Source organism: Gasterosteus aculeatus, chromosome 17, assembly GCF_964276395.1.
Source record: "Gasterosteus aculeatus chromosome 17, fGasAcu3.hap1.1, whole genome shotgun sequence".
NCBI classification, from domain to species: Eukaryota; Metazoa; Chordata; class Actinopteri; order Perciformes; family Gasterosteidae; genus Gasterosteus; species Gasterosteus aculeatus.
This window is the reverse complement of record NC_135705.1, coordinates 2293525-2320444: the sequence shown is the minus strand read 5'-3', so window position 1 is coordinate 2320444 and position 26920 is coordinate 2293525. Positions and strand designations below refer to the sequence as shown.

General features: G+C 47.9%; 3 protein-coding genes across 4 annotated transcripts in view; 2 read left to right on the top strand and 1 right to left on the bottom strand.

The window, feature by feature from the left end:
• nisch (nischarin) overlaps positions 1-7506 on the top strand; it is a gene marked incomplete in the record, with an annotated part of 14994 nt that extends 7488 nt beyond the window's left edge. The window contains 11 exon segments of the mRNA XM_078092757.1: positions 130-437; positions 798-1009; positions 1182-1618; positions 2227-2396; positions 2492-2549; positions 3024-3147; positions 3263-3413; positions 3507-3791; positions 4473-4645; positions 5192-5382; positions 5802-7506. Coding sequence (XP_077948883.1) covers positions 130-437; positions 798-1009; positions 1182-1618; positions 2227-2396; positions 2492-2549; positions 3024-3147; positions 3263-3413; positions 3507-3791; positions 4473-4645; positions 5192-5382; positions 5802-6141 — 2449 coding nt within the window.
• Positions 7507-10180: 2674 nt separating this feature from the next.
• stab1 (stabilin 1) overlaps positions 10181-26920 on the top strand; it is a 32897-nt gene continuing 16157 nt past the window's right edge. The window contains exons 1-35 of one of the 2 annotated variants that reach the window (XM_078092755.1): positions 10181-10823; positions 10932-11183; positions 11674-11792; positions 12367-12482; positions 14488-14573; positions 14720-14789; positions 14900-14995; positions 15175-15288; positions 15566-15753; positions 15882-16018; positions 16159-16286; positions 16719-16795; positions 16889-17011; positions 19996-20133; positions 20274-20345; positions 20747-20860; positions 21067-21120; positions 21282-21362; positions 21489-21647; positions 21745-21807; positions 22083-22175; positions 22414-22500; positions 22598-22709; positions 22871-23057; positions 23305-23398; positions 23742-23900; positions 24138-24233; positions 24396-24494; positions 24603-24650; positions 24753-24886; positions 24964-25075; positions 25616-25693; positions 25943-26041; positions 26136-26240; positions 26646-26780. In XM_078092755.1, the coding sequence (XP_077948881.1) occupies positions 11130-11183; positions 11674-11792; positions 12367-12482; positions 14488-14573; positions 14720-14789; positions 14900-14995; positions 15175-15288; positions 15566-15753; positions 15882-16018; positions 16159-16286; positions 16719-16795; positions 16889-17011; positions 19996-20133; positions 20274-20345; positions 20747-20860; positions 21067-21120; positions 21282-21362; positions 21489-21647; positions 21745-21807; positions 22083-22175; positions 22414-22500; positions 22598-22709; positions 22871-23057; positions 23305-23398; positions 23742-23900; positions 24138-24233; positions 24396-24494; positions 24603-24650; positions 24753-24886; positions 24964-25075; positions 25616-25693; positions 25943-26041; positions 26136-26240; positions 26646-26780 (3627 nt within the window). In that variant the 5' untranslated portion in view covers positions 10181-10823; positions 10932-11129. Of the gene's footprint in view, positions 10824-10931; positions 11184-11563; positions 11793-12366; positions 12483-14487; positions 14574-14719; positions 14790-14899; positions 14996-15174; positions 15289-15565; positions 15754-15881; positions 16019-16158; positions 16287-16718; positions 16796-16888; positions 17012-19995; positions 20134-20273; positions 20346-20746; positions 20861-21066; positions 21121-21281; positions 21363-21488; positions 21648-21744; positions 21808-22082; positions 22176-22413; positions 22501-22597; positions 22710-22870; positions 23058-23304; positions 23399-23741; positions 23901-24137; positions 24234-24395; positions 24495-24602; positions 24651-24752; positions 24887-24963; positions 25076-25615; positions 25694-25942; positions 26042-26135; positions 26241-26645; positions 26781-26920 lie in introns of both variants that reach the window. The other variant, XM_078092756.1, reaches the window with a different exon arrangement.
• LOC120835641 (E3 ubiquitin-protein ligase TRIM35-like) lies at positions 16440-19715 on the bottom strand. Its single transcript, XM_040204734.2, has one exon. The coding sequence runs from the start codon at positions 19356-19358 to the stop codon at positions 17964-17966; it is 1395 nt and encodes a 464-aa protein (XP_040060668.2). The 5' UTR covers positions 19359-19715; the 3' UTR covers positions 16440-17963.

The following is a 26920-nucleotide window of genomic DNA, read 5'->3' as shown; positions in this document are numbered from 1 at the left end:
TAGAATTTTTTTGTAAGATCCCTGTGATCCTGACATCCAATAAGTTTCACACAGAGTTTTGGGTTGTAAAACAGTTTCTGAGTTTGGCGATTTGCTTTTTATTGACATGTGAAAAACGTGTTATTCCAGTCCAGGCTCCGTGGACGGCTACTTCGAGATGGGTCTGAACGACTCGGTGGAGGAGTCTGTCGGCTCCTCTTCCTCCACGTCTCTCGCTCTTCTTCCCGCGGAGGAGCCCGGAGACCGCCGGGGGGACCTGTGTGGCGAGGAGGAGGAGGAGGAGGAGGAGGCGGGGCAGGTCACCAGGGTTTTGTGGTGCTACTGTCTTCAGGTGAAGGAGGAGGTGGAGCAGAAGGAGGCGTGCCTGGTGCTGACTGACCGGCTGTTGGGCCTCTTGTACCTGTCACCTGACTTCACACGGACCAATCAGAACGCAGGTAAACGCACAATAAGAAAATCCATCCTTCATGAAACCGCTGACAACGAAGTCTGTGGATTACGCACAGAAACCGCAATCATAGTTTTTGCTTCTGTGTTTTTTAAATGTATTCTTTTTGGCACTTTGAGCACGACATGCTGAGCGCAACATGGTCTCATCATGTTCTGGAGAACCAGACATATTTAAAGATTTCTACGTGAACTGAACATCTTCAAATGAGCGACGTTGAGATTGAGTCATTTTTAAACACAATCACAGCCCCAGTTTACAGCGAGTGACATGAAGCTCGGTGGATTTGTGATGCAGAGATGATTCTTCTTTTTTAAATCCTTTGAGCGATCTGTTCTCTGCTCCTCAGACCAGGAGCAGAGGCCGCTGGTGGAGGAGGTGCTGTCCAGCCTACAGGTGGACCTCCTGCTGCCGTACCCCCAGCTGCTCCTCTCCCACAGCCCCGACCTCCCCGGCTCCTGCCTCTCCTTCGCCCTCCGCTCCGGTCCGACCCGCTGGTACCTCTTCTCCGAGGGGGAGGAGCTGCGGCGCACCAGGGCGGAGCTGACGGTGCTGATGCAGGTCAGAGAGCAGCGGAGGCTTTTTCCACTCCTGCACAGTTAAAAGAAATCTAATATTAAATCATTTTGAAATTCCAAAAATACTGTTTAAAATGTTTACAATTCAGACCTTCGACATTCAATTATTTTTATCACAGGCAGTTTGTCCAAAACCTCCTCTGTTGTTTTTCCAGGCTGTGAAGTCTGAGCCGAAGCCCCCCGACTCTCCTCGGCTCCTCCCCCCATCGCTCCTCAGCTCCTGGGAGCTGGAGGAGAGTCGGGGAGCCCAGGGAGGCTATCCTGCCTTCCTTCTCCTTTGCTCCTCCTCCTCCTCCCCCCCGGGGACCCACCCGCTCCTGTCAGACCTCCTCTCAGAGAGGAAGGACGCCGGCCTCCCCTCCCTCCTCTTCCTCACCCACAGACACCTCTGGGTGCTGAAGATGGACTTCAGAGAGCTGGCAGAGAGAGAGAGGAGCAGCGAGGACCTTCACCCCTCCTCCTTTTCCTCTTCCGGGTGCAGGCTGGTCCGCGTTCCCCTCGGCTCCGTGGTGCTTCACCCCAGAGAGAGAACTTCTCAGGTGGGGGCTGGAACCAGCAACCCCTCCTGCCCCGACCCAAAGCACCCCCACAGGTAGAGCGGCTGCGATCAGATGTTCACATGTTTTTGTTTTTTCTGTTATTTTAACAAACGGACACAGTAAGTTTTAGTGTTCACGGCATCGGGTTTGCTGGTTCAACTTCACTATCAGCTAAGTTAGTATATTTAGTGATGTAGTAATAGATAATGTTCCTTTTTTGCTCTAAAATAATGTCTGATGCTCGTGAAATGAGGAGAAATTGAAGTTCCCGGAATTAATAGTTATTTCAGTCTCTATATTTAACTGAATCATCAATATTCAAACCCAATCTCAAAAGATACGTCATTACCAACATTTCTTCTGTCCTTTTTCTAATTTACAATTTAAATTTTTGTCTCCTACTGTTTTTATTCTGTGTTGACTTCCCATTGGAATTATTAGTGTACCAATCACATGTACGCTTATAATAAGCGTACATGTGATTGGTACACTAATAATTCCAATGGGAAGTCAACACGGAATGAAAACAGTATCAGGTCTACTGGTCGATACTATAAATGTCTCTTTGTGAAACAGGCTGATCAAGTGGATTCTTCCATTTTATGCTCATTATTTAGACCGTTAGCTCTTTAAATATGTCCGTTATCTGTGCTGTAACCAGGAGGCGTCACGCGGTGGAGCTGCTGCTGGCTGGTCACAGGCTGCTGCTGCTCTTCCCTCTGGCCCAGAACAGGAGCTCCTTCCTGGGGCTGCTGAGCCAGAGAAGAGCCTCCCTGGAGGGGCTGAAGATGGTGGCCCTGCCCCAGACCTGCAGGCCCTGTGCCCGGCAAGGTGAAGACCACAACCGCACCGAGAAGGGAGCTCAGCCGCTCGCTTCGTTTAGTTCTGCTCCTGCTGGTTTCTACCGCGTGTGTGTTTGTCTTCAGGCCGGCTGAGATCCAGAGACCAGTGCTGTGGTTCCAGTTCGAGGGACTCCAACAGCAGGTAGACTTCCAAAGTACTTGTGTGTTCCTCTTTGTGTCATTCTTCTTCTTCTTGTGCCTTTTTATTTATAGCCATGTGCTGATATCAGACGTTAAGGCCAGACAGTGTGTTCCAGTCTCGTACTGCACCAATTATGTAAACATAATGTACCTTATCTGGCCGCTCATTAATCTATGATTATTTATATTAAACAGAATGTGATGCGGAGAAAATCCTTAATCCCAAGAATTGGAACAATTACATTGATTTTTATGGCCTAGATGATCTTATTTGCTTATTATCTTATCCTTGATGAGCTATTTGGGGATATTGCAAATGTAAAACACAAAAAAACTGATTCTGCGAGTTGACGGTCAAAGCGCCTTCACATTTCAGCCTTTCATTGAAAGAAGATGTAATGAAGCAGAATCACAAACTCTTTACCAAGGACTCACGAGAGATGATTCATTGCTGTTGATATTTCTCTCTTCTCAGCTGTCAGGTGGAGGAGAACCAGCCCTCCCTTCACCTCCACCCAGGTCTCTCCCCGGGACTGAAGCTCCTGGCCGGGCTCAGAGGGGAGCAGCTCCTCACCTACTTCCACAGATATATAGCAATGGTAGGACGCACGCGCGGCAACAAAAATGAGATTACTTAATTTTATTTTGCGTGCGTGTTCAGAAAGAGACTCGTGCTACGGCGTCTTTGTTACCTTTTTTTATTTTGTGTGTCAGTCTGAGGCGGAGGAGGTGAGACAGGTCCTCTGGCTGTCTGTGGTTCTCTACAAGTCTCCAGGCTCTGAGCTCACCTGCTGTCTGCTGCTCTCCACGGATACAATCTACTTCCTGCTGGAAGACTCCGCCTCCACACTGGATCATCACCCGGGTAGGACGAAGCGAAGTGATTGGCTCAGTGAAAGAGGCAGAAGTGTCTCCGGAGACTTTAATCCGTGTGGAATCTCCTCTTTCTGTCCTTCAGTGTTGGACACGATGGACTCCGGGGACGCGGACGTCCGTCTGTGCTGCTGTCTGTCCGTCGGACTGTCCGACCTGCTGTCGGTCAACGTGGGACTGTTCGACCAGCACTTCAGAGTCGTGGGCCGGTCGGCCCACCACATCGTGTGCTGTCTCAGCCGGGACAGCTACGGGACGGGCGTCTTCCTCCGGGAGCTCATGTCGGCCCTCAGTCTGCTGCAGCAGCAGCTTCCCCCTCCGGAGCCGTCGGATCAGGACTTCTACTCCCAGTTCACCGACACCAGCACCGGTAAGCACGCCGAGAGGGAACCGGGTCCCACGACGTCCGACCAAACGTTTGTAGTGGGAATAATATTCGGTGGAGGAAATAACAGAAACTCAGCGACCAACATCATCCCTTTGCATCTGCTTATTCCGTAGGAAATATATTTGGAAGGAAAATATGGTGAAGATGTTTAACATTGTTTGTTTTTAATAGGAAATATACAGAAATTAAACAACCTGCCAAAAACTATAATCCAGTACTGTGTGACACAGAGAAGAGTGTCTAGTCCTAAAAGAAAACTATCAGGTTTAAATAGTGTAGTTTCGCCTGCGGGAACAAATGAGATCAAAAGGTTGGGCTGAGAATATTTATCTGTCCTTTGCAAAGTTCACATTGAGGTCTACAGAGAAGCAATAAAACACTAAATATCTCAATTATAAATTGTTTCCAGGATATTCAACCTTTTTTGTTTCAATGCATTTTAAAGCTTGAGTCGTTTTAAGAACTTGTTGCCTTTTTGCTTCTTCAAACTTCACTGTTCGTTCTCCCGCTACAGGGCGCAGCTCTCCGAGCATAAACGCCTTCGTGCCTGATCGTCGCTTGGGCGCCATTTTGTGGAGGCGTGTGCAAATAAAAACAAAGATCGACCCGGATGTTTGTCCAAACACGACCAATCTGATTTATTGTTTTTGTCTCGACCTGCAGGAAAGATGCAGAACTACGAGTTGGTCCACAGCAGCAAGGTGAAGTTCATTTACCCGAGTGAGGAAGAGATGGGAGACCTGACCTTCATCGTGGCTGAGAGGAAGGCTGCAGGCAGCGCGCCGTCCTCCTCCTCTCGCTCCTTCAACGTCCTGCTGTACCTGCTGGTCTTCCAGGTCGGCGCCTCTTCCTTTTTTGTAATTTGTCATTTTACGGGGCGTCGACGAGCTTTAACTATTTCCAGACGAGCATCGACGTCTCCGTCCTCACGGACCTTCTGTGCATTCTCTCCCACGTCGGCGCATTGATTGACATGTTTTGGTGTCAAATTTCCAATATTTTTTGGACTATTAGTCTAAACGTTGTTTATAGTCCGTCCGGTGACCTGTACGGTCATTGGAGAACCTCCCCAGCAGACTTCTCGCCATGCTCGAGTTACAGTCTTGGGTGTACAGCGTGAAGATGAGGGGGGCCGAGGACACTTCCCTGGGGGGCTCCGCTGTTCAACACTAAGGTGCAGGGGCAAGTTTGGCTCCTAATCCGAACTGCTTGGGAGAAGGACTAATTAATAACCAGTTTTCGGTTTCATGGGGAATGTGGTGTCTTAACAGTGACCGTGAGAAACGACACCTCGGCGTGGGCGGTGGTGTTTTTAGTGGAGACGCCACTCTGCGTTGTGTGAGGTCTTCGCTGTTCTAACTCTTAATTATTCGTTCCTCCAGGTCCAAATGCCCGGCGGTCTTCCCAGCCACGGCTCCACCCTCTCAGGCCCCTCCCCCTCGGTTTCCGGCTCCGGTCCGTCGCCGGTGCTCCAGCCCAGGACTCTGATCCTGACCAGCACCGACGTGTTCCTGCTGGAGGAAGACTACGTCAGCTATCCTCTGCCGGATTTCGCCAAAGAACCACCTTCCAGGTGAGCACAGTGGAAGCCCGGCGCGCCTCCACCATCTTTTTAAAAAAAACGTTGTACGTCTTTATCTGAGGGGGGTCACCTAATCCCATTCCTAGTGGAGGCAGAGCGACAAACATTAAGCGGTCCAACACGTCGTCTCCCCTTAATGTGGCAGTGTACTAATTTGGGACAAAGCTAAATGACACAAAAACTGCTCCCTATTTTGTGTCTGCTGCAGGGAAAGAGGCATGTGTGTGTGTGTGTGTTGACTATTTAGTCAGAGCAAAGCAAAGGATCCACCTGAGGGAAATGTAACTCAGCCTTCATCCACAATAGCAGACGTAACCATGACAACACAAAAGCACCGGGCCTTTTGAGTTGAGATTAGAATGATTTGTCCTCCTCCTCATCGTGGTCTTCCTCTTCATGTCCTCCTGCAGGGACCGCTACCAGCTCCGGGAGGCCCGGAGGATCCGGGACCTGGACCGGGTCCTGCTGGGGTACCAGACTTACCCCCAGGCTCTCACCCTGGTCTTCGACGACCTGCCCGGCCCCGACCTGCTCTGCCACCTCACCATGGACCACTTTGCCACCGCGGCGGGGGAGGGGGAGGAGGCCCCGCCCAGAGGGGGGGGCGGAGCCAGCAGCGGCGCGGAGGGAGAGGTGCAGTGGTGCGTCTTCGTCCCGGAAGCCGAGAGCAGAGAGAGGCTCATCTCCCTCCTCGCCCGCCAGTGGGAGGCGCTGTGCAGCCGGGAGCTTCCTGTGGAGCTCACGGGGTGACTGGCTCAGCACGCAGCATTATAGCCTAATATTTACGTGGCCAAGCTGAACACCGGTCTCTGCTTAGCACCCTTATTTAAATCTGTTCTTTATTTTAAGTAGACATGCAGAGTCTGTATGCATCAAACGTTTTATCCTGGTCAAATGGGGACGATAACAACGCCCCCTTAAAGACCCCATTTGCTCTGTTGTTCACATGAAAAGAGACCGAAGCAGTCGCGTCGGCAGTGAAGTAAATGGTGTTTGTAAGACCTGGTTGCTCTCATACCTGCACACACCTGGCCAATCACCTGGCCGCAAAGTGGGTGTGGCCGGTTGCATCGGAGGAGCACTTTGTTTGAAGCACCCATGGGTCCTTTAGTTTGACTTTGTTTGAAAGGGAGAATCACACCGTTTGAATGTCTGTTATTAAAGAATAACAACAATTGGACTCTGCAGACACACTGAGCCGAAACAATGGGAGTTTCTGGCCCAACCTCACTTTTCTTGAAAGGAGTCTTTCCAACGAGTCTTTTTCAACGATGAGTTTCACAGATTTTTTTTTTTTTTTTTTTTTGAGTGCTTTGCTAAAAGACGGACCGTAGTCGCACAGCAGGGGGCGCCGCAGATGATCGTTACACTAGTCTTGAATCAATACCTTAAAACGAATTTCTTGTAAATCCTCCTGTTCTTTGTCTTCTTCAGAGTCGTATGAGACGATGTCTCCTCTGTCCAGCACAAGTATAGGGCCAGGACGTCGTTAGCCTAGCTTAGCACAAAGACTGGAAGCTGGGGGAAACTACTAGCCGGTTGTCATCAAACAAACCAGTAATCCGCTCACCAACGACTCCAAAGCTGTCTGATTTCTGATGTTATTTATGTTAAGTTGCTCTTAAAACCAAATTTCTTTTTTACGTTTGCACAGTCTGATTGTGATAGAGGTCGATTCAAGTAGCGTACGCACACACACACACACACACACAAACCCCGCTGCTCGGCACAATCTGCTCTCTGAACATTTTACTTCTTGCACATTGTAATTAATGACGCAGTATTATTGAACTGTACATTTAAGCTTTTTATTAATATAAGTATGTTTTGAGACAGAAGAATGTTTTCCATCCTGACGTAGATTTTGTACTAAACAAGTTCTGATGAAATTTCAAGAATGAACTCGTCATACATCATATTTAGTATTGTCATTGAGTGTCTATTTAATTTTTATACATTTCTGGTTTATAATTTAATTGTATTTTTTGTTGTTGCACATCATTGACAAATGGGAAGCGCGCCCCACACCCACACACACACACACACACCACTGTTTACATGTTGTTTTTTACTTGCTCATTGGAATAACACTGAATTAAAGTGAAAATGAAACAATTCGTTTGGTTTTGCGACAGCAGTTTGAGTTCTTCACGTATCTTTGCAGTTCGACTGAACCACAAAACCAGTCTGCCCATTAGGCTGACGAGGCACCACGTGTTGCTTGGTTGAGTGAGTTAGTAGCCGTTGATTTGACCACAAACGGGAGATAAAACGATGCAAGCTGATTCAAAGAGCTTAAGATAATACATGAAACCTGATGATCTACATTATATAAAAACACAAAATGACAGGAATTAAAATGCATACAAAATATTTATTGAGCAGACAGACGTCAGTGCAAGTCAAGATAAATAGATAGATAGTCCCAAACTGTATTTAATAAGAATGATTCAGAATGAGAAATATAGTCCAAATATGCTGGGTTGAAAAAGAAGAAATTGGGTCAAATTGCTTTGAAAGAAATATGTGAAATGAAGAGATGTGGGAAAAAATATTAGTAAAAAAATGTTTTGAAAATTTATGCCGATAAATACAGAAGTGTTTGGCCGATGTGAAACACTATTATGGGTTTATCATTTTATTAATTCAAAGTAAACATTCCTGTAAATATTTAAGTCATTTGGTGTTAATTTAAGGGACGTTTCAGTTATAGTTTACGTTGGTATTTTGACTCATAACGTGAGTATTTTTCAAGTCTTGTCGATAAACAAGCGTTGTAGAACACATAAACCATTCAAAAGACAGAAGGTTCCCGTCAGCACTTCCACACTTGGTGAGATTTTGTTGACTCGGCGGTTCTGAAGCAGGAAACGCACCGCCAACTTTCAACTCGACCCACTTCCTCTATTTCCTGTCTGTCGGAGCCGCTCATCATTCAACTCTGCTGATTTCCTTTTTTGGGGACACTTGCCCCGACCAGATACTGTACGAGGAAGTGTGATCAGCAGAACTGTGCAGCTGACCTGCGCTCGCCACCGGCTCACCTGACCGGCGGCGGCTCGTGTGCAGGCTCTGCTTCCGTAGAGGAACTCTTGAGACAAGAAACCACATCTGACTGGCGTTTTGTGTGCCGTTGGTCTGTGAGCAGCATCGAGTTCATCAAAAACGTTTTCCTTAAGTTCGCGGTGCAGTTCAGAAGATTCCATTGTGAAGTTGTAGACTTTTTCTCGCAGTGAAAGTTGTAAATAATTTTCTAAGGAAATGCTGCACGTCCTTGAACAATTCACTTTATAACATTTTATGCCCAATTAATATAAAGCTTTTCAAGTTCCCATTAGAATTGAACCTTCATGATGTAATTCTTCTTTCTTTTCTTTCTTTCTTTTCTTTCTTTTTGTGAAGCCATGTTTTGTTCCGTCATAGCAGTAATTACATTAAGATAAGAGCACTGCATTTAAAACAGTGTACTTAGTGGGGGGGAAACATGCAGACAGCAAAAACGAGAGCGTCAACATTTCTAATAAGTGATGGAACCTCGTGGTTTGTTTCCAGATCAGTTCGTTCAGTTTAAGCACATTTATCTTCTCTGGTTGTCCAGCGTTAAATTCCTTTGATGAGCAGTCGGAGCAGAGACTCACCAGAGGGACGATGGTAAATCCTTTCTCGCTTCCTCTGTTCTTGTTGTTTCCTCGTCTGTGCTTCCGGTTCAGAGTGCTGAGCGGAGGCCGTCCCCGAGGTCTGGACGGGGACGCGGGCCCAGAGACGTCCACGACCTTTGCCACCGGCCCCCCTCTCTCTCCTTCCATCCTTACCCCTCGATTCATGTTTTCTTTCTTTTTACATGAGTCAGCAGTGTGTGTGTGTGTGTGTGTGTTACTGCCATTATCTCAAAGATAACCGATATCTCGGGTGTCCTTCGCATGTTTCAACCCACTTGTCTTGTATTTAAGCGGTGGGTCTCATGGCATCACGGACATGTGACCACGTGGCACAAGTCAAAAGGACGCATGTGGACGCTATCGGTGTGTGTGTATGTGTGTTATCAGTGTGAATGACGGAGCGCGTTACCCTCGCACGCACAGGCCCACGTTATCTCAACCTATCAGCTGCTTTAGAGACACTACAATCTCCAAGGACAACACGACCAGGATGCAAGTACACAGGGCTGCAAATGACTAAACAAGTAAACAGGTAAACATAGAATACTGTCAACATAAACCTGTAATGCTTGTGGTTGATCTGCAGCAGCAACAGTTGCAGTTCTGAGTAGAACTAGAAGACGTCGTCTTGTAGGTTTGAAGAGTGAATTTCTGTGAAATTCCAAAAATGTCACACTCACTTTTAAATATTTTCTTAATGAAAATGGTCTTAATTTTCATAATTAAATGACAAAATGAGATGGAAATAAAATAACTTGAATAGCGTCTATAATGTGAACCGCAAACGCTGCTGTTTAAAATCTCCCTGCAAGTGAGCCAGGCAGTAAACCTCAGCGAACCGCACCGGTGAATTGTCCGCCAGCTTCCTGCCATTGTTCTGTTTGACCTTTGACCCTCGCACGGGTCAGATTCACCTTGCTGCGTCTGTCATCGGGTTCTTAAAACAAGTGGATTTCGGACAGGAAAAGAAACTCAGCTTTTTACGCGTGTTCCTTCTCGCTCTGTGTCAGCTGACGAGTAAAATCCGCCCCAAAGCGCTCCGCTGGGACGAGCAGGAGAGGAAATCCGCCCAAAACTTCCTGTCAGGAAGAAGAGATTTCTCACAATCTCTCTCTCTCTCTCTCTCTCAGAAAGGCCGAATAGCTCGAGTAAATCCACTTCAGTTGAATTACAAACATCTCTTCCAATGTCATGTTATAACAATATGCAGCTCCCTGTAATCTTGTTTGGACATCTAATTAACATCTTGCAACAATAAAAAGGTTTCACATGTATTATAAATGGGCGATTTTACGTGAGTACTTCACTTTTGATCATTTAAGTACGTTTGGCTTTTACATTTGAAAGGACATTTTTAGAAGGTGGTATTTTGAAAGATCTGAGTACTTCTCCCCCCCCCCCCAGGGGGGCTATAGCATGATACAGGTTGGAGAATACTGCTGTTACTACTGCGAGTACTGCAACTGCTGCTCCTACGCGTACTAATCCTGCCAAAAGTACTGGGAGGAGATGACCTCTGCTGGGAGGTTCCCACTTTGCCACTTTCTGTTGTTGTCCTTTTCTTTTTTTTGTTCTCTTAGAGAGGAAAGACGTGACGGCAGCAGTCCTTCCAGCCTCTCCGCCTCGCCGGACGCAGCCGAGCGTTCACTCGCTGCCGTTTGCTCGCTCGTTACTGAACAGAAGTTCATGTTGCCTTCAGAACTGCCTGTCTGCTGATAATCACAACCCGCCTGGATCCTTCTTCATGTTCCCAGTGCTTCTTTTTAACAGCAGGTGACTTTCAGTCCGTTTCTTTTATTTTTGACAGCGTTCTATTGTTGTGTGTGATATTTTTGTTTTTCCTGCACCGAGGATGTTGTGTGTTGTGTGTTTTTCCTGTAGATAGCGCCGCAGCATGTCGTGTTAGAGCGTTTGGACTCGGAGGAGAACACCGATGGGAACAACCGGCGCAGCCTGAAAGACATTCTCTACTTTTTTCCACTGATTTTCTCTTTTTACTAAGTAAGGAAGACGCCGGGTTGGTGGATTCATCCCCCCATAACTCCCCATTACCCCCCTTTGGATGTGACACTTTGAGCCATGCTGCTGCTGCTGCTGCTGCTGCTCTGCCTGCAAACCTCACAGCAAGAACAGGTAACCCGCCTCCTGTCACAGCGAGACGCTCTACTTCCCCTCCGATAGCTTCGCATGTTTGTACAGAAATCAACGTTGTTTTTGATCAGGGAATGAATGAAAAGTTGTGAATGGAGGGAACATTTTAGGAGTGACCTTCTGTTTGAAGTCTTCAAGACCCCAGAATAATAATGCCTCTTTGGAAAGCTCCATCAAATTATTCTTGTACCCTAAAGATAGGGGACTAATTTGTAGTGTAGTACCTGGTTCCTTTGCAGGTTTAAAGTTAACGTGCCAAACATTTGACCAATAAAATATGACTAACTCCTCAGTATGATGTAAACCACAGATACAATGACTTGTCTTCTACTGCTTTGGCTTTTCTTGAAAACATTTTCCAGGTGGACGTGTGTCCCCTGGGACACAATAACAACAGATTTGCCTCAGTCGTCCGTGGGAAAGGGACTTGTACGGGATCGTATGAGTGATGAAAGCTCCTCTGCCCCCTCAGACTCCTCCTGGTCGGTGTGACATCTCAGACAGGTTGGACGTTCACACCTCCTGCTCTTCTTGTGCCGCCATCAACAGGTGCCCCCCCGGCTTCCGCAGCGCGGGCACCGCCAACTGCAGGTAAGCACCAACCGCGAGCTGGGTAGAACGAGCAGAGTGCAGGTACGAGTCGACTGCAGGTACGAGAAGACTACAGGTACGAGTAGAATGCAGGTACGGGTAGACTACAGGTACGAGTAGAATACAGGGACGAGTCGACTACAGGTACGAGCAGAGTGCAGGTACGAGTAGAATGCAGGTACGAGCAGAGTGCAGGTACGAGTCGACTGCAGGTACGGGTAGAGTGCAGGTACGAGTAGAATGCAGGTACGGGTAGACTACAGGTACGAGTAGAATACAGGGACGAGTCGACTACAGGTACGAGCAGAGTGCAGGTACGAGTAGAATGCAGGTACGAGCAGAGTGCAGGTACGAGTCGACTGCAGGTACGGGTAGACTACCGGTACAAGTAGACTGCAGGTAGGAGCAGAGACTGCCTACCTGCAGGCCTTCAGAGCAGCGCAGGATTGTTCCACACTATCCACACACAGACTTTAGCTCAGTAAATGGTTTGTAGTGGTACTAGTAGTGGTAGTACTAGTAGTGGTAGTAGTAGTAGTATGAAGCTTCATCTCATGTTCTGTGTGTGCTGCAGTTACGTGGTGGAGATCGGCGGCAGGGAGGTGGTGTTGGATGGATGTCAGCACGTCTGTACGAAGGGGTTCATGAAGCCACAATGCTGCCCACAGCACTGGGGACCTCTTTGTCTCTGTAAGACGCACACACACACAGATTACTATATAACATGTATAATTACACAGCCCTACATTTATGGTAATAATCCTGAATATTTATATATATATGTTATTTGTTAGTAGAAAATAATGTAGCAAATTTGGAATTTTAACTTTTGAATAGTGTTGACTTACAGAAAATTAATGTATATATAATTTCTTCTTTTGAGGTTAAAACCTCAAAATGATTATATACTTTTTTGTCTTTTTGGACATTATCGCTATCTAAATTAAATGAAAATAGTTTTTTTGTGAGTGACAAATAAATAAGAAAGATAATACTCTTTTAAATATCCAGAGGAACACCTTTGAAAATATCAACATCAATTTTTTTTTAATCCAATTTATTTGAGTTTCACAAAAAAAAGAAAATTAAAGCGTTATATTTAAAAAAGAAAAGACTTAACAAGAGGCGGGACTGCTCAGTTTTCCTGTAGTTGTGATTGGTTGGTCAGTTATTTAAATTGTGTATCGCCATTAGCACATCTCCTATTTTCTGTCACAGGTAAAAAATTCAAATGAACGACAGCTTTATATTGTGTTTGCATTTTCAGTTGTGAGTTAATAATAACGACAATAAGTAAAAGATAAAGAGCTTATTTCTACTTAGAGAGGGTTAGCGTGTTAGTGACCGGTTAACGTTAGCTTGTTTAACTGAAGCAGGTTCTATAACGTCAGTGTTACTAGTTTTAAATCAAGGTTTTTCTGTTTCAGATAAATGTGTGTGAATTATGTTCATGTTAAATGCCCTGATGTTTACAATAAACTATCCTTTGCACGTGTTCTCAATTAAGAGTTGACACATGAAGCTAACGTTCACGTAATTTAACTTAAGTCATTATTCTCATGCAGAGTCATCAGATCATTAGTAGCGTTTTAGCTATTAGCTAATTAGCATTAGCGTTTTGGGGTTGTTTTCAATTGGTTTAATGACTACTTTACGTTAGTCAATGTAAGTGCTTACATTTCACATTATTGTTAATGTTCTTATTACCACATAATCCAAACTTATTCAAATCTACACTGTGACAAACGTGAGATAAAATTATGTTTTGGAGATTTTTGAGCATCAGAGAAACTGAAGTAAACAATCCAATGACTCACAGTGATAATTTACCTGTCTGACTGCCTGTCTCACTGTTGATCCGTCTGTGTCTGCAGCCTGTCTGACTGCCTGTCTCACTGTTGATCCGTCTGCCTGTCTGCAGCCTGTCTGACTGCCTGTCTCACTGTTGATCCGTCTGTGTCTGCAGCCTGTCTGACTGCCTGTCTCACTGTTGATCCGTCTGCCTGTCTGCAGCCTGTGTGACTGCCTGTCTGACTGTTGATCTGTCTGTCTGTCTCACTGTTTATTAGTCTGTCTGTCCGCAGCCTGTCTGACTACCTGTCTCACTGTTGATCCGTCTGCCTGTCTGACTGTTGATCCGTCTGTCTGTCTGCAGCCTGTCTGACTGCCTGTCTCACTGTTGATCCGTCTGTCTGTCTGCAGCCTGTCTCACTGTTGATCCGTCTGTCCGTCTGCAGCCTGTCTGACTGCCTGTCTCACTGTTGATCCGTCTGTCTGTCTGCAGCCTGTCTCACTGTTGATCCGTCTGTCTGTCTGCAGCCGGTCTGACTGCCTGTCTCACTGTTGATCCGTCTGTCTGTCTGCAGCCGGTCTGACTGCCTGTCTCACTGTTGATCCGTCGGTCTGTCTGCAGCCTGTCTGACTGCCTGTCCCACTGTTGATCCGTCTGTCTGTCTGCAGCCGGTCTGACTGCCTGTCTCACTGTTGATCCGTCTGTCTGTCTGCAGCCTGTCTGACTGCCTGTCTCACTGTTGATCCGTCTGTCTGTCTGCAGCCTGTCTGACTGCCTGTCTCACTGTTGATCCGTCTGTCTATCTGCAGCCTGTCTGACTGCCTGTCTCACTGTTGATCCGTCTGTCTGTCCGCAGCCTGTCTGACTGCCTGTCTCACTGTTGATCCGTCTGTCTGTCTGCAGCCTGTCCCAGCTGGTCGGGGAAGCCCTGCAGCTTCCATGGAACCTGTGTGGACGGAGACGTCGGCAACGGGACCTGCGTCTGTGACGTCAGTCTGTCTTCGAGTCTCCTCCTTCATTCAAAGATCGATAACGTTAATCAGCCGGTCGCTCTGCGTCTCCGGCGTGTTTTTAGCACATTGGGGAAGTTTTGGCGTCGTTGACGTCTCGGTGGTATTTGTCCCTCCCTCCGCAGGACGGCTTCTCCGGCTTCGCCTGTCAGGAGTGTCGAGATCACAACAGATATGGAGAAAAGTGCGATAAAGGTCGACTCTTAAAAAAAAACATCTTCAAATTGTTGCAAAAATGCAAAAATGTCCAACAGTTGTTTGAAACACTCTGTGTGTGTGTGTGTGTGTGTGTGTGTGTGTCACAGTGTGTGACTGTGCACACGGTGTGTGCAGTAACGGCCCAGAAGGCGATGGACAGTGTTTGTGTCAGCCGCCCTACAGCGGGACGCGCTGTGACCAAGGTGAGACCCAACGAGATGAAGTAACATCAGCCAGGTCGAACTTCGCCTTATCGCTGCAGGTTCTCCACTGAGTGGGCGTTTCAACAATGTGAAATCAAGCATCGCGCTCTGTTTAAGCGGGACGGGGCGCTAGAAGTGTGGACTTGTGATGACCCTGCTGTGTGCGCTGTGGTTGGCAGTGAGCACCAGGTGCAGCAGCTGCAGCCCGAACTCGTACTGCAGAGGAGACGCAGACGCCGCCGGCTGCGAATGTTTGCCCGGCTACAGGAGGACGGCTGCCGGCAAATGCGCAAGTAAAAGCACAACTTCTGGTTCATTGGTTCCCGGATGTTTAGTTTAATGTGCCAGTGTTGTTTCAGGTGGATTTCTCAAAGTCGTAAAAGCACCTGAAACCAAACTTTGTCCCAGGACAAATGTGTCTCTGCTTCTCGTCCCACTAGAACCGGACCAGAAGCCAAAATGCAACTCTTATTTTTACTTTAATGAACAAGGGGGTTTGTGGTCGTGGGAGTAAAAAGAAATCGCCCAGTCTCCTCTGGACCGAGTGGGATCTTTGTTTTTCCTCATCAGGTATTTGCGCAGCGAGGGATTGCGACGTAAATGCCCAGTGCTCCTCACAGGGGTCAAGGGTCACCTGCGCCTGCAAGCCGGACTACCTGGGCGACGGCAGGGTCTGCGTACCCAGAAACCCTTGCTCCGAGAACAACGGAGGGTGTCCCGTCAACTCAACCGTCTGTGTCTTCAAAGGACCCAACGAGGTTAGAGACGCGTCCTGCAACCAGAACGTGGCGTCAGGACAAATACCCACGAGTCGTCGTCACGTCCAGAAGCCAAACCGCAGCTAAACGCTGAAACTGTGTCCGTCCCTCTGTCTGTCCCCCGCCAGTCCCAGTGCCGGTGCATGTTTGGCATGTCCCCCGTAGGGGGCAGCGCCGCCTTCGGCTGCGAGCTGGTCTCAGCCTGCTCAGCGGACACCTGCGACGCCACAGCCGTGTGTCACACTGAGGCGGACGGGCAGCACAGGTCCGTCCCCCGGAAACCTTCCTGTGTCCTCGGCCTCCTCGAGGGGAGAAGCGGACACGTCGCCGCTTCACTCAATCAGTTTGCTGTGAATGTGCTGCGGTGTCATCAGTTAACCCCCCCCCCCCCCCCTCCCTCTCAAGGTGTGTGTGTGAGGCGGGCCAGATTGGTGACGGACACCGTTGCTACGGCAACCTGATGGAGCGCCTGATAGAGCTGGACAGGAGTGGAAGCCAGAGAGAAAGTCTGACCGGATCCGTCGCCATGTTCGGTAAAATAAACACGCGTTCACCGAGCGCCACAGGTGTGCAAGAGAGTTCACCTTTGACCCTTCTGGATCCCCCGAAATGGTGTCGCAGTCGTCTGTAGAAGCTGTTTTCACAGGAATATTACAACGAAAAGAAAGACCCGTTGAGCACTCGACTTTTTGATTAGACTTTACTTTAACTGAAAAAGCAAACAAAGTAAAAAGATAAGATTCAGATGTTAATCAATTGGTTAGCGATAGGGATCGGCGTACAAATATTTGCAGCTTCTATAAAAGTAATGTTTTATTTAATATTATGTACATATTTTCTCCTGTTCATCCGATTTGAATTTGTTCAAATGTGCACTCACACAACAGTGAGGCCAAAACACAAGAATTAATATGCTCGTCACAAGAATTTCCCTTTTTCTAATAGTCTGTTTTGTGTTTTTCCAGAGAAAGGCTGTTCGCTGCTGCTGAGCCACATGGGGCCCTTCACCGCCTTCGTCCCCGTGATGAAGACCCCTCTGAGTGTGGGGGGCCATTCAAACATTTTCACATTTTCTTTGAGAAGAGCGCTGGTAGAGGAGGACGATCACGCTTTCTGACCTCCGCTGGTTCCACAGGGCGTCAATGACGAGCAGATGTGTAAAAACCACCTGATCCTGGGTCAGCACCTCTTCAGCGATCTGGAGGGACGAGACGTAAACCTGGTCGGAGGAGCCAAGTGGAGGAGCAAAGGCAACAAGGTAACGCCGCCTCTGCAACGGGTTTTCACTCACAGATGCTATATCACTATTTAAAATTGTTTTAGTTCTGATGAACTGATGTGACTCGAAGAGACATTTATTTTTCCAGCGTCTTAAAATGTTAAAACAGTAGTTTTAATGTTGAAGTTTGAAAGTCGCAGCAGCCAAACTGTAACGTTGGATGGAACAAATTCTGTAGTCCTGGTGATGGAAAACTCCTTAAAGATGTCTAGATGTTTGATCACAAGCATGTCCATTAATTTAATTTGTATTGGTCCCACAATCCTAATATAGTGAAAAAACAGATCTTATTAATCAGGTTTCTACTTGGTTTTTAGATATTTTTGTTTCATTGATTTTCTTGACATAACACACACAATTTAAAACCCCCTTCCGTCATTACGTCTTACTATATATTGATAACTGATAACTTCCAACATCCTGTTTCAGATGATTTTAATCAGTCAGCATAATGAACAATAAGTCTCTCGGCTTTAATTTCACTCCTAAATGTTCGTCTCTTTAATGCAACAATAATAATAAAGAATCAAATACGTGCGTCCAAATCATTTAGAGCGAGAAATTACAAATCCCATCATTTTGCAGTGTCAGCACAAAAGTACACATGATGAATTCATTTTTACTGTACTGAAAAAAAACCTGTTATTTTGATCTTGGTTTCCAAAAGCAATATCCAGCCCTCCACTTTCCCATTACCATAAATACTTCCTATTTGCATTATAGATTATTGATCAATTACTTAGTCTAGAGATGTACTTCTGACTCATAAGACGTCAGTCGTACGAAACATGGCACCTTCCCTTTGTACTACTGTCATCATCATAGTATTTATCACGCTATGTACTATGTAGTACTAGCTCAGTCTGCAGTCGATACGTATATATTCTTTCTGTCTCACTGCAGTAAATCACAGTTTTAAACTCATAACCTCTTACTTTGCATTTCCTGAAGTCACAGAGATCTCCACTGGTAGAACCTTCAGTGGGAGGGAGTTCTCAGTGTAAATGTACGGGAACAACGTGCCCCTGAAGGTGTGTTTGAATGTGTGTATCTCTGCGTCAGCATCAAGATCAGAGAATGAAAGTTTTCCTTCCTCAAAGTTCAGATGAACTCGGACCTTCTGGAGCTTCTGCTTCGCCGGCAGATCTTTCTCTTGATCCGAAGTGGAGAGCGCTGTCAATTTGCTGTCGGAAAACAAAATTCTCCACAGTCCGGAGTGTAGGCATCCGCCCGTCTGGATGTTGTCCCCCAACACGCCCAGCTCCCAGTCCTCGTTGTTCCCGACCGCAACGTCCCAGCTGTGAGTCCCCGAGCTGAAGCCTTCTGAGGCCAGAACGGAGCAGGAGAATCTGGACCTCTCCGGGTTTTTAGGAAGCGGCTGTGCTTTTCCAGATGTCACACTGGTCAGATCTTCAGACAGGACGAGTCCTGGGTCGGCAGTGTTTGGGTCCAGAACCACAGGACTGTAGGAGACCATCTTCTTCATCTTGATCCAGATGTTGTAGGTCAGGTTGCCCAGGTGTTTGGCCTGGTCTATCAGAGCACCTGATGGCACCTGCGGGTCCTCCAGCAGGGGTTTCTGCTGGACTCTTTCCACTGCAGCCTTGTAGTGGTTCAGGAAGGAGATGTCTTCAGCTCTCAGCTGCTCCTCTGTGGCTCTGACTGTGGCTGAAAGAGCTGCTATCTCTCTGCTCAGAGCCTCCATCTTCTCCTCCATCATCTGACTCTTGTGCTCCTCTTCATCCCTCAGAGCAGAGATCCTGGCCCGCTCTTCCTTCTCTAGAAACTGGTGAAGCTTCTTGAACTGGTCCTTAATGTTCCTCTCTGTGTGTCGGGCCTGGACCTTCATGTGTGCTGCTGTTTGATCACAGTTTCTTTTTACTTCTTCAACGAGCTTCAGTTTCTGCTGTAAAGGCTTGAGGCATTTCTGGAGCTTCCCTTTGAGATCCTCAGCAGCCTCATCAATGGGTTTGAATCTGTGGTCGGTGTGTCTCCTTGACTCTCTGCAGACGACACAGACTGGCTCCTGATGGTCCAGGCAGAAGAGTCTGAGCTTCTCAGAGTGCAGACTGCAGAGAGACTCTGGAGCTCCCTGATCTCTCTTCAGTAAAAAGGCCTCACACAGGTTCTTCAAGGCCAAGTTACGAGGTGGATCACTCCTCGAGGATCTTCTCTTACAGCATGGACACTCGTGCATTTGTTTCCCCCTCCACCAGTTCTTGACACAGTCTCTGCAGAAGCTGTGGCTGCACGACAGAACAACCGGATCTGTATAGATTTCATAGCACACAGGACAGCAGAGATCCTCGTCCAACCTGGAAGACATTTTGTCCTTGACTGAAGCCCCAAACGCAGCAAGCAGGAAGTGAAGTCTGTCCGGGTGGAGAGTTGCTTTCGCTTTGAGTCGTGACTCGCCCGGTTCACTGTGTGAAATCGGCAGCAGGTTAAAGTGTTCAGTCCAGTAATTCCAGTCTTCCCTGCTGCAGCAGTCGCTGGTCGTTTCACAGTAGTTGTCTGTGAACGTAGTTGTCCGTCTCTGCCTCGTCTTGACTGTGTGTTTCCTTTTGGTCTGTGTTGCGTCAGAGAGGGCGGAGCTTGTTGCAAGTCATGTGACCTTGAACCTTGAGGCGAAGGAAAATGAATTTCATTAGAAACGGAGAATGTGTGGCGATAAAGTCGACTGATGGGAGATCATGTGTTTGAGTTTTTTTTGGTTTTGCGTTGTTTTATACACAGTACAGACTACATATATATATATAAACTATCGAGATGTTTCCTTTCTTCAGTGAAACGTTCCCTGTAGGCACATTTTATGTAAACATTTGTAAACTTATGTAAACTTTTGTTTCCATAAAGTTTAAGAAATCCGGTGATTGACGAGGGGTCAAAGTCATTTCTGCCTTCTGTATTCGTGCATCTTTGAGCGCATAAGCCGCGACTGCGTCTCTGTCTGCTCCGCCTAGAGGTTCATCCTGATGGATAACCCCAGCAGGCCGTACACCGTCATCCAGGAAGACCTGCCAGCGGCCAACGGGATCATCCACGTCATCGACCGGCCAATCACAACCACCCTCTCTGACAGGTCTACTCGAGACGAACAGGTGAGTTCAACTATGACCACCAACGGGAAAACTCCCTGAAAGAAATGAACAAAGTACCACATATCATTCTTACACTGGAGCATTTTTGCTGAAGTCATTCAAAATGAATTTCGCCCATTCGCTCTGCTTCTTGTGTCCAGTTTGCTGATAAGACGATCAGAGAGATTCTGACCAAGGATCCGAAATACAACCGCTTCCTGTCGCTGGTGGATGTGAGTATTTTCTTCAGGCCAATTACATCACACGGGTGTCTGGATTTAGGACGATGAACGATGTTCGTTTAGTAAATTGTTGTCCCCCTACAGTCAAATAGACCATTTGGTGAGGGCTGCGTAAGGGCGGGGCTCTTGTGATTGACAGGTCACTGTGTCCCGCAGTCTAGATGAGATCACTGCCACTGCAACAAAGAGAAGATGCCGGCCACCGAAATCAAAGATTACCAAAACACCAACCGCCACCTTTAGGCTTCCAAACGCCAGCGCACAAAAGCAATGGCAGACGTCTCAATAAGAGAAAGAAAAATCTCCTCACTTCCAGTAATTGACGCTTAATCCTTTGATTCTAATAGGACAATGTGTGTGTGTGTGTGTGTGTTTGTGTGTGTGTGTGGCAGAACTGCGGGTCGCCGCCCCCCTTCCGAGGTCCCGGTCCCCTGACGGTGTTCGTCCCCACCAACGAGGCTGTGGACAAATCCAGAGACGGCAGCATCTTGTACATGCTGCACGAAGTAGGTTCAGTTAACAGTTTTCATCTGTTGATTTGATTTGATATTATTGGAGGTAACATGCAGGTTTTATCAACAAAGTCAACTATGTATTTTTCTCAAACCAGATCTCACACCGAGTACCACCCCAGCTCCCCGTTGTTACGCCTTATCATCATGCTAATGCAGGATAATAAGGGATTCTTTATGATATTCTTCTCTTTTTCAAGGCCAAATATAAACTTCAGGAGCTTCTGAGACACCACGTTTTCTCCCATGCTGTGGTAAGACGACCCCTCGACCCTCCACCGAGCCATCCGTTCTACATGCTTGCTTTACTTTGCTTGTGAAGAAGACGTACAATAAATGCTCTTCTTCTGCTGATTACGACACCTCTCTGAGGGGAAATGAAGTTGTTGATGATGGTTTTGGAATCTGTCTGTAGATGACGGTCGACGAGTTAGCTGCTCTCCCGCAGATCCAGACGATGGCCAATCAGATTGTCTCCATCAGCGTGTCCAATGACGTAAGTGTCTCTGATGTTGGACAGCGTTTCTCATTCTGTGACTTGTCTTATTTACAGTGGACATTAGCAGTTTATATAAAAAGAAAAGACACCTCCACCCCCGTCCCCCCTGCCTTCTTTCTCCAGGGTGAGATCCTACTGGGTGAAAAGGGCGTCCGTCTGGCGAGCACCAACATCGTGGCGTCCAACGGGATCATCCACATGATTGACGGGCTTCTGTACCCGCCCTCCATCCTCCCCATCCTGCCCCACCGCTGTGACGTCATCAACAGCGAAGTCATCGTGGTGAGCAGAGCGGGGCGGAGAACAGAGACAGGAGGCCGCCATGAAGTCCAACCGAGCAGCTTTCATTAACTTCTTCGTCCCCGCGGTTTGTTTTCAGGGTCCGTGTGTTCAGTGCAGTTACCTCTATGACACCAAATGTCCAGACGGCACCACTGAAATGGTAAAACATCATCAACACTTGCATCCTGTGGGGGATTTCATGTGTTATTTACTAAAAATAGCAAATATGTGGAGAGAGGCAATGTGACACTAACCTAATCAAGTCTAACGTGCTATTTTTCTGTATGGGAATGTAGGTTGTTCTCCAGGAAAAACACTGTTGAGGCAAAGAATTCTAATTCCCTGCATTCGCTCTGAATCCATATTTCGGCGAAATCCTTTCGCTTGTTTCAGACGTGTCCTCTTTGTCATGGCGTTGAATCTGTGTGTCTCCAGGACAGACATCAGGTCGGCTGTGATTACGTCACGTCTCCCCTCAGGCCCACGCTCAGTCGAGGCTGCGCCAAATTTTGCAACGCAACCAAAAGGGTGAGACTCAGTCGCGTCGCCTTCTAACGAGAAGATGTTCACGGGGTTAAAGATGACTTCTGTTCTCAATTGTTCTGGTTTACTGACGTGCAAAAGCTTTCACCCAGGGAGGAACAGATTTCAGGGATATACATCAGAGTTTAAAGCTTGCCGCTGTCTTACATGAAGTCATGAAGTGTGTGTGTGTGTGTGTGTGTGTGTATGTGTGTGTGTGTTTGTGTGTGGGGGGGGGAGGCAGGTACCACAGTGCTGTGAAGGTTTCTATGGTCCGGACTGTAAGCCGTGTATCGGAGGATTCCAGCATCCCTGCTACGACAAAGGAACGGTGAGCCACGTGTCCCCGCAGCGTTTGTCAACTCATGGCTTTTTATTCATACACACCCCCCCCCCCCACATCCCCCCTCTCCTCCCACCACACGCAGTGTTTTGACGGGATGGACGGCAACGGCTCGTGCAGCTGTCAGACGGGCGTCACGGGGTTCGCCTGCCACATCTGTGTGGATCCATCCAAGCATGGAGAAAACTGTGATGAAGGTAACATCTCCTCCGCCCCCCGGCGAGCAACGGACGCCGTAACTGTGGAGTAATTGCGTTGGTGCAGCACGTTGTTGTGACCTTGACCCGCTTCTGTGACCGAGGACCTTTTCCACATAATGTGTGTGTGTGTGTGTGTTTGTGTGTGCGTGCGTCTTCAGTGTGTCGCTGCATGCACGGCGTGTGTGACAACCGTCCAGGCAGCGGCGGCGTGTGTCGGAGAGGATCCTGTGCGGAAGGGTTCTCCGGAGAAAACTGTGACAAGGCGGCGACGCCGTGCAACTCTGACGGACTGGAGGCGCACTGCCACGTGCACGCGTACTGCACGCACAGCGGGCTGCAGACCACGTGAGGCCCCACCGTCGCCACGACAACCCGGCAGGGTCGACCGCGTCCAACGCCGCTCGTATTAGTTGGGATCATGTTCACGCCAGTTTTACCGCTGTTGATTTCTACTCCGCGGGCAGTTTTTCATTTCTAAGCCAGTGGCTGGAGACACGTCAGTCGCCATGACGGCACTGATGTCGGTCTGAACAGCAAGAAATTGTCGGCGCCGTTTGTTTTTCAAAGTGTGTGTTTGTGTGCGTCGCACCAGGTGTTTGTGCAGAGATGGATACGACGGTGACGGTCACTCCTGTTCTGCCATCAACCCCTGCCTGAAGAGCGGCCGCGGAGGCTGCCACCTCAACGTGAGACTTACTGCGTGTGGTGTGTGTGTGTGTGTGTGTGTGTCAATTATTTCCCATTGACTGCAAAATGATCTGATACACACCCTTGAATATCCCAACAGCAAAGTGTTCAATCTATTCAATCATGAATAGGATTTTAAGTTGGTTTAACCTCATACAAAGAGATAAATCTGACATTAGACATTATTACGTTCATATTTACCAAATAGATTTAATTTCTTTGCAACTTTAGCAACTTTGAGCAAAAGAAAAGGAAAGCTCCTGCGGTCCAAAACAGTCGAGCTGAATCCCCTTCAGCGGAAAGAAAAAAAGATGATCTGATGGTTTGTCACGTCCTCTGCAGGCGGAGTGCGTGTACGTGGCTCCCGGTAACGCCTCGTGCGTGTGCATGGAGGGCTGGACCGGCGACGGCAGAGTGTGCGTGGAGCTCAACAACTGTCAGCTGGAGGGGAGGGGGGGCTGCAGCCCCAACGCCGACTGCAACCACATCGGACCCGGACAGGTCGGTTCGCGGCGGTCGATGACGGACAATAAGCCCCGGCGATCGTTGATCGTCAGTCAAACAGCCAATGAAATGATGTCTTTTTCCTTTTGTTATTTCCCTGTTTGGGATGCACGTCTATGATCTGCTACTGTCATCATCTCCTGTTGTCTATTAATTAGTTACTAGTTAGTCGGGCTGTACATATTGTGTAAGCGCTGTTTATGTGTGTGTGTCTGTCTGCCCGTGTGTTTGCAGAGTGAGTGCGTCTGTAAGACGGGCTACATGGGGGACGGTGTTGTGTGTGACCTCGTTAACCCGTGCATGGAGAAGAACGGAGGCTGCCATGACATGGTAAACACACACACACACGTAGGACACGTGACATGACTGCATGCAGACACACGAGTTCTTCATCCACGTTCACTTGGCTCATGAGTGTAAACTCATTCATGAAACGGGAGGATTGATCGGTGTAATTGCATTTCCCATGGTCCCTTTCTGCTGCACGCTCAGGCAAAGTGTCAGCCCTCTGAGGGGGGCGGGACTCACACCTGCACCTGTCCCGACGGCTTTGCCGGAGACGGGACCATCTGCTTCGGGTCGATCCTGCAGGTGCGTGTCTTTTGGAGCTGTTTGTGTTCCATGCGATAAACATCTCTCCCTGTCCCCCGTTTCCAAACTGTCCTTCGTCAAACGCCTGAAAAAATGTAATCTCTGCAGGAGCTGGACATGAACATCAACCTGTTCTTGTTCTACCGACTCACTCAGGTGTGTGAAAAATCAAACTACATTAATAAAGCGATATAAATTAGCCGATATGACACAAAGATGATTCATGTTTTATCTGTGTGTGTGTGTGTGTGCTGTCAGATGTACAGTCACCTCTCTGCTGACCTGAGTGGGAACATCACGGTGTTTGTCCCGTCCAATAAAGCTGTGAGGAACATGACTTCAGCTCCGGACAAGTTCTGGACCGGCAGACACCACCTGCCTCACTTCCTGCGGTCAGTCTCCTCAAGAAGACCCTGAAGATGGAGATCTGAGTTTGTGTTCGGTGAAACTAGTTTCCCCTCTGCTGCAGAGCCCACATCCTGCCGGGGATCTACTCCGTGGAAGACCTGGTCTCAATGGCGGGCCGCAAGCTGGCCACCCTGGACCCCTCGACCTCCTGGGAGGTCAGCAACAGCAGCGGGGTAAGAATGTCGGGAACGTTACAGACGGTGGATTTACATCTGGGAGGATCAGTGTTTTTTCTTCTTTCGGGGAGATTCCTGCTTGTGCTTCTTGGTTCTCTGGACTGAGGGCTAAGCAGCTCCTCATATAGTGCTGACAGTGTACAAGTAATTCACACATTGCAGCATTAAATGCTTATTGTATTAGCATCACATTGCAGGCGTGAAGCTCAGCTCCTGGTGCAGACACTCATTTCACGCGTCTGCAACGCGGCCTCAAACATCACAGCGAGTATGTCGTCAGGCCTCGTTAAACACACCAGGGTTTCCCTCAGAGAAGGAAATGTTTATCAACCATTATTATTTATACCAATATAATACGGTAAAGAACCAAAGGTAGAACAATATGTCCCGTGTTTTGTGGGTTAAATGGGTCATAATGGTCTTTATTTGAGCTACAATTATCAGAACCGGGGGGGTTTGACTAGGGTTCTTTTATTGCTCTCAACGTACAAACACAGAAACGAACCATGAACAGGAACAGACTGTGTGTTGTTTCAGGTGGTCCGCATTGGAAACTCGTCCATCCAAAAACCCAACCTGCCTGCGATCAATGGCTACATCCACGCCGTCGACCAGGTAAGAGTCCTCATGGAAGGAGCCCAGACCCGGTGCACTCGGCAAACCGGTGCGTCGTCGTCCTCAAAGCTTTTCCTCATTTCTAAGTGTGAAGGAATTTGTCAAAACTTCGTCAGTTTCATCAGATAATTAAATGTGACCTTAAACGCGACGCGAAGCTCCACAGGCGCTTTTGAGGGTTCATTTTGTATCTTTGGTGCCGATGAACTGCAACCCTGACTGTCGTTTATTCGTTTCGGGTGGGATCAGATTCTGGCTCCATCCCGCTCAGACCTCCCCCCCGAGCCCCCCACCCTGATGGCCTTCCTCAACTCCTCCACCTTCACTCTGTTTGCAAAGCACGCTCTGGTAGGATATCTGCCCCTCTGTTCCTCTGTCTAAATTCAACCCTATTAGTGCTTTCTAATAGTGATTCTGTGTGTGTGTGTGTGTGTGTTCACAGATGTACAATCTGTCAGCTGATCTCAGCGGGTTGGATTTCACGCTCCTGCTGCCAACAGACGAGGCCATCAGGCAGCACCTCAGCACCACTAACTCCTCCCTCCTGGTAGGTCCAGGTGATACGAGCCGACCCAACGGCAGAAAGGACGCTACGGCACGAGTCACGTCGTCCACGCTCAGGACGTCCTCGTTCTTATTTACTCACACAGAAGGTTCGATTGGTCAGTCAGAGACATGAGAGAATATAATACCCCATTAATGTGTAAATTAAATCAGTTCATACATTCGTCGTTAATCCCTAGGAAACAGATTGTACTGTATGGATCCCAGATTTCGGTGTCTCTGGCTGTTATTGTATTAGTGTGTTGAGGTGCAGAGGCGGAAAACATCGTCTGACTACGATTTTGGTCTTGATTGGTTTGAAAATGATCTCGGTGGTCGTCTTGAAGCACGCCGTCCTCCCTTCGCAACTTCTTGGTTGTCCCTAAACGCTCCTCCTCCGTTTGTCCAGGACGCCGATGTGTTCAAGTACCACGTGATTCTCAACGAGCTGCTCTTCCCCGACCACCTGTCGGACGGCGCGCTGAAGAGCACGCTGCTGGGCGCCGATTACCAGGTCCAGTTCCACTTGAACCACAACAACCAGGTAACCACAGCGGCGCACGCCAGGAACGCACTTCCGCTCACCCAGTTCAGTCACACGTCTCAGATGTTCTCTACGAAAAATCCAAAACGCAGAGAAATGATCAACCTATTGTTGTTTATCAAACGAGATTCCTCAGTAGA

What these genes read in the sequence shown, in the direction of transcription:
- LOC120835641 (XM_040204734.2), bottom strand. Translation starts at nt 19,358, where the DNA reads ATGTCTTCCAGGTTGGACGAGGATCTCTGCTGTCCTGTGTGCTATGAA.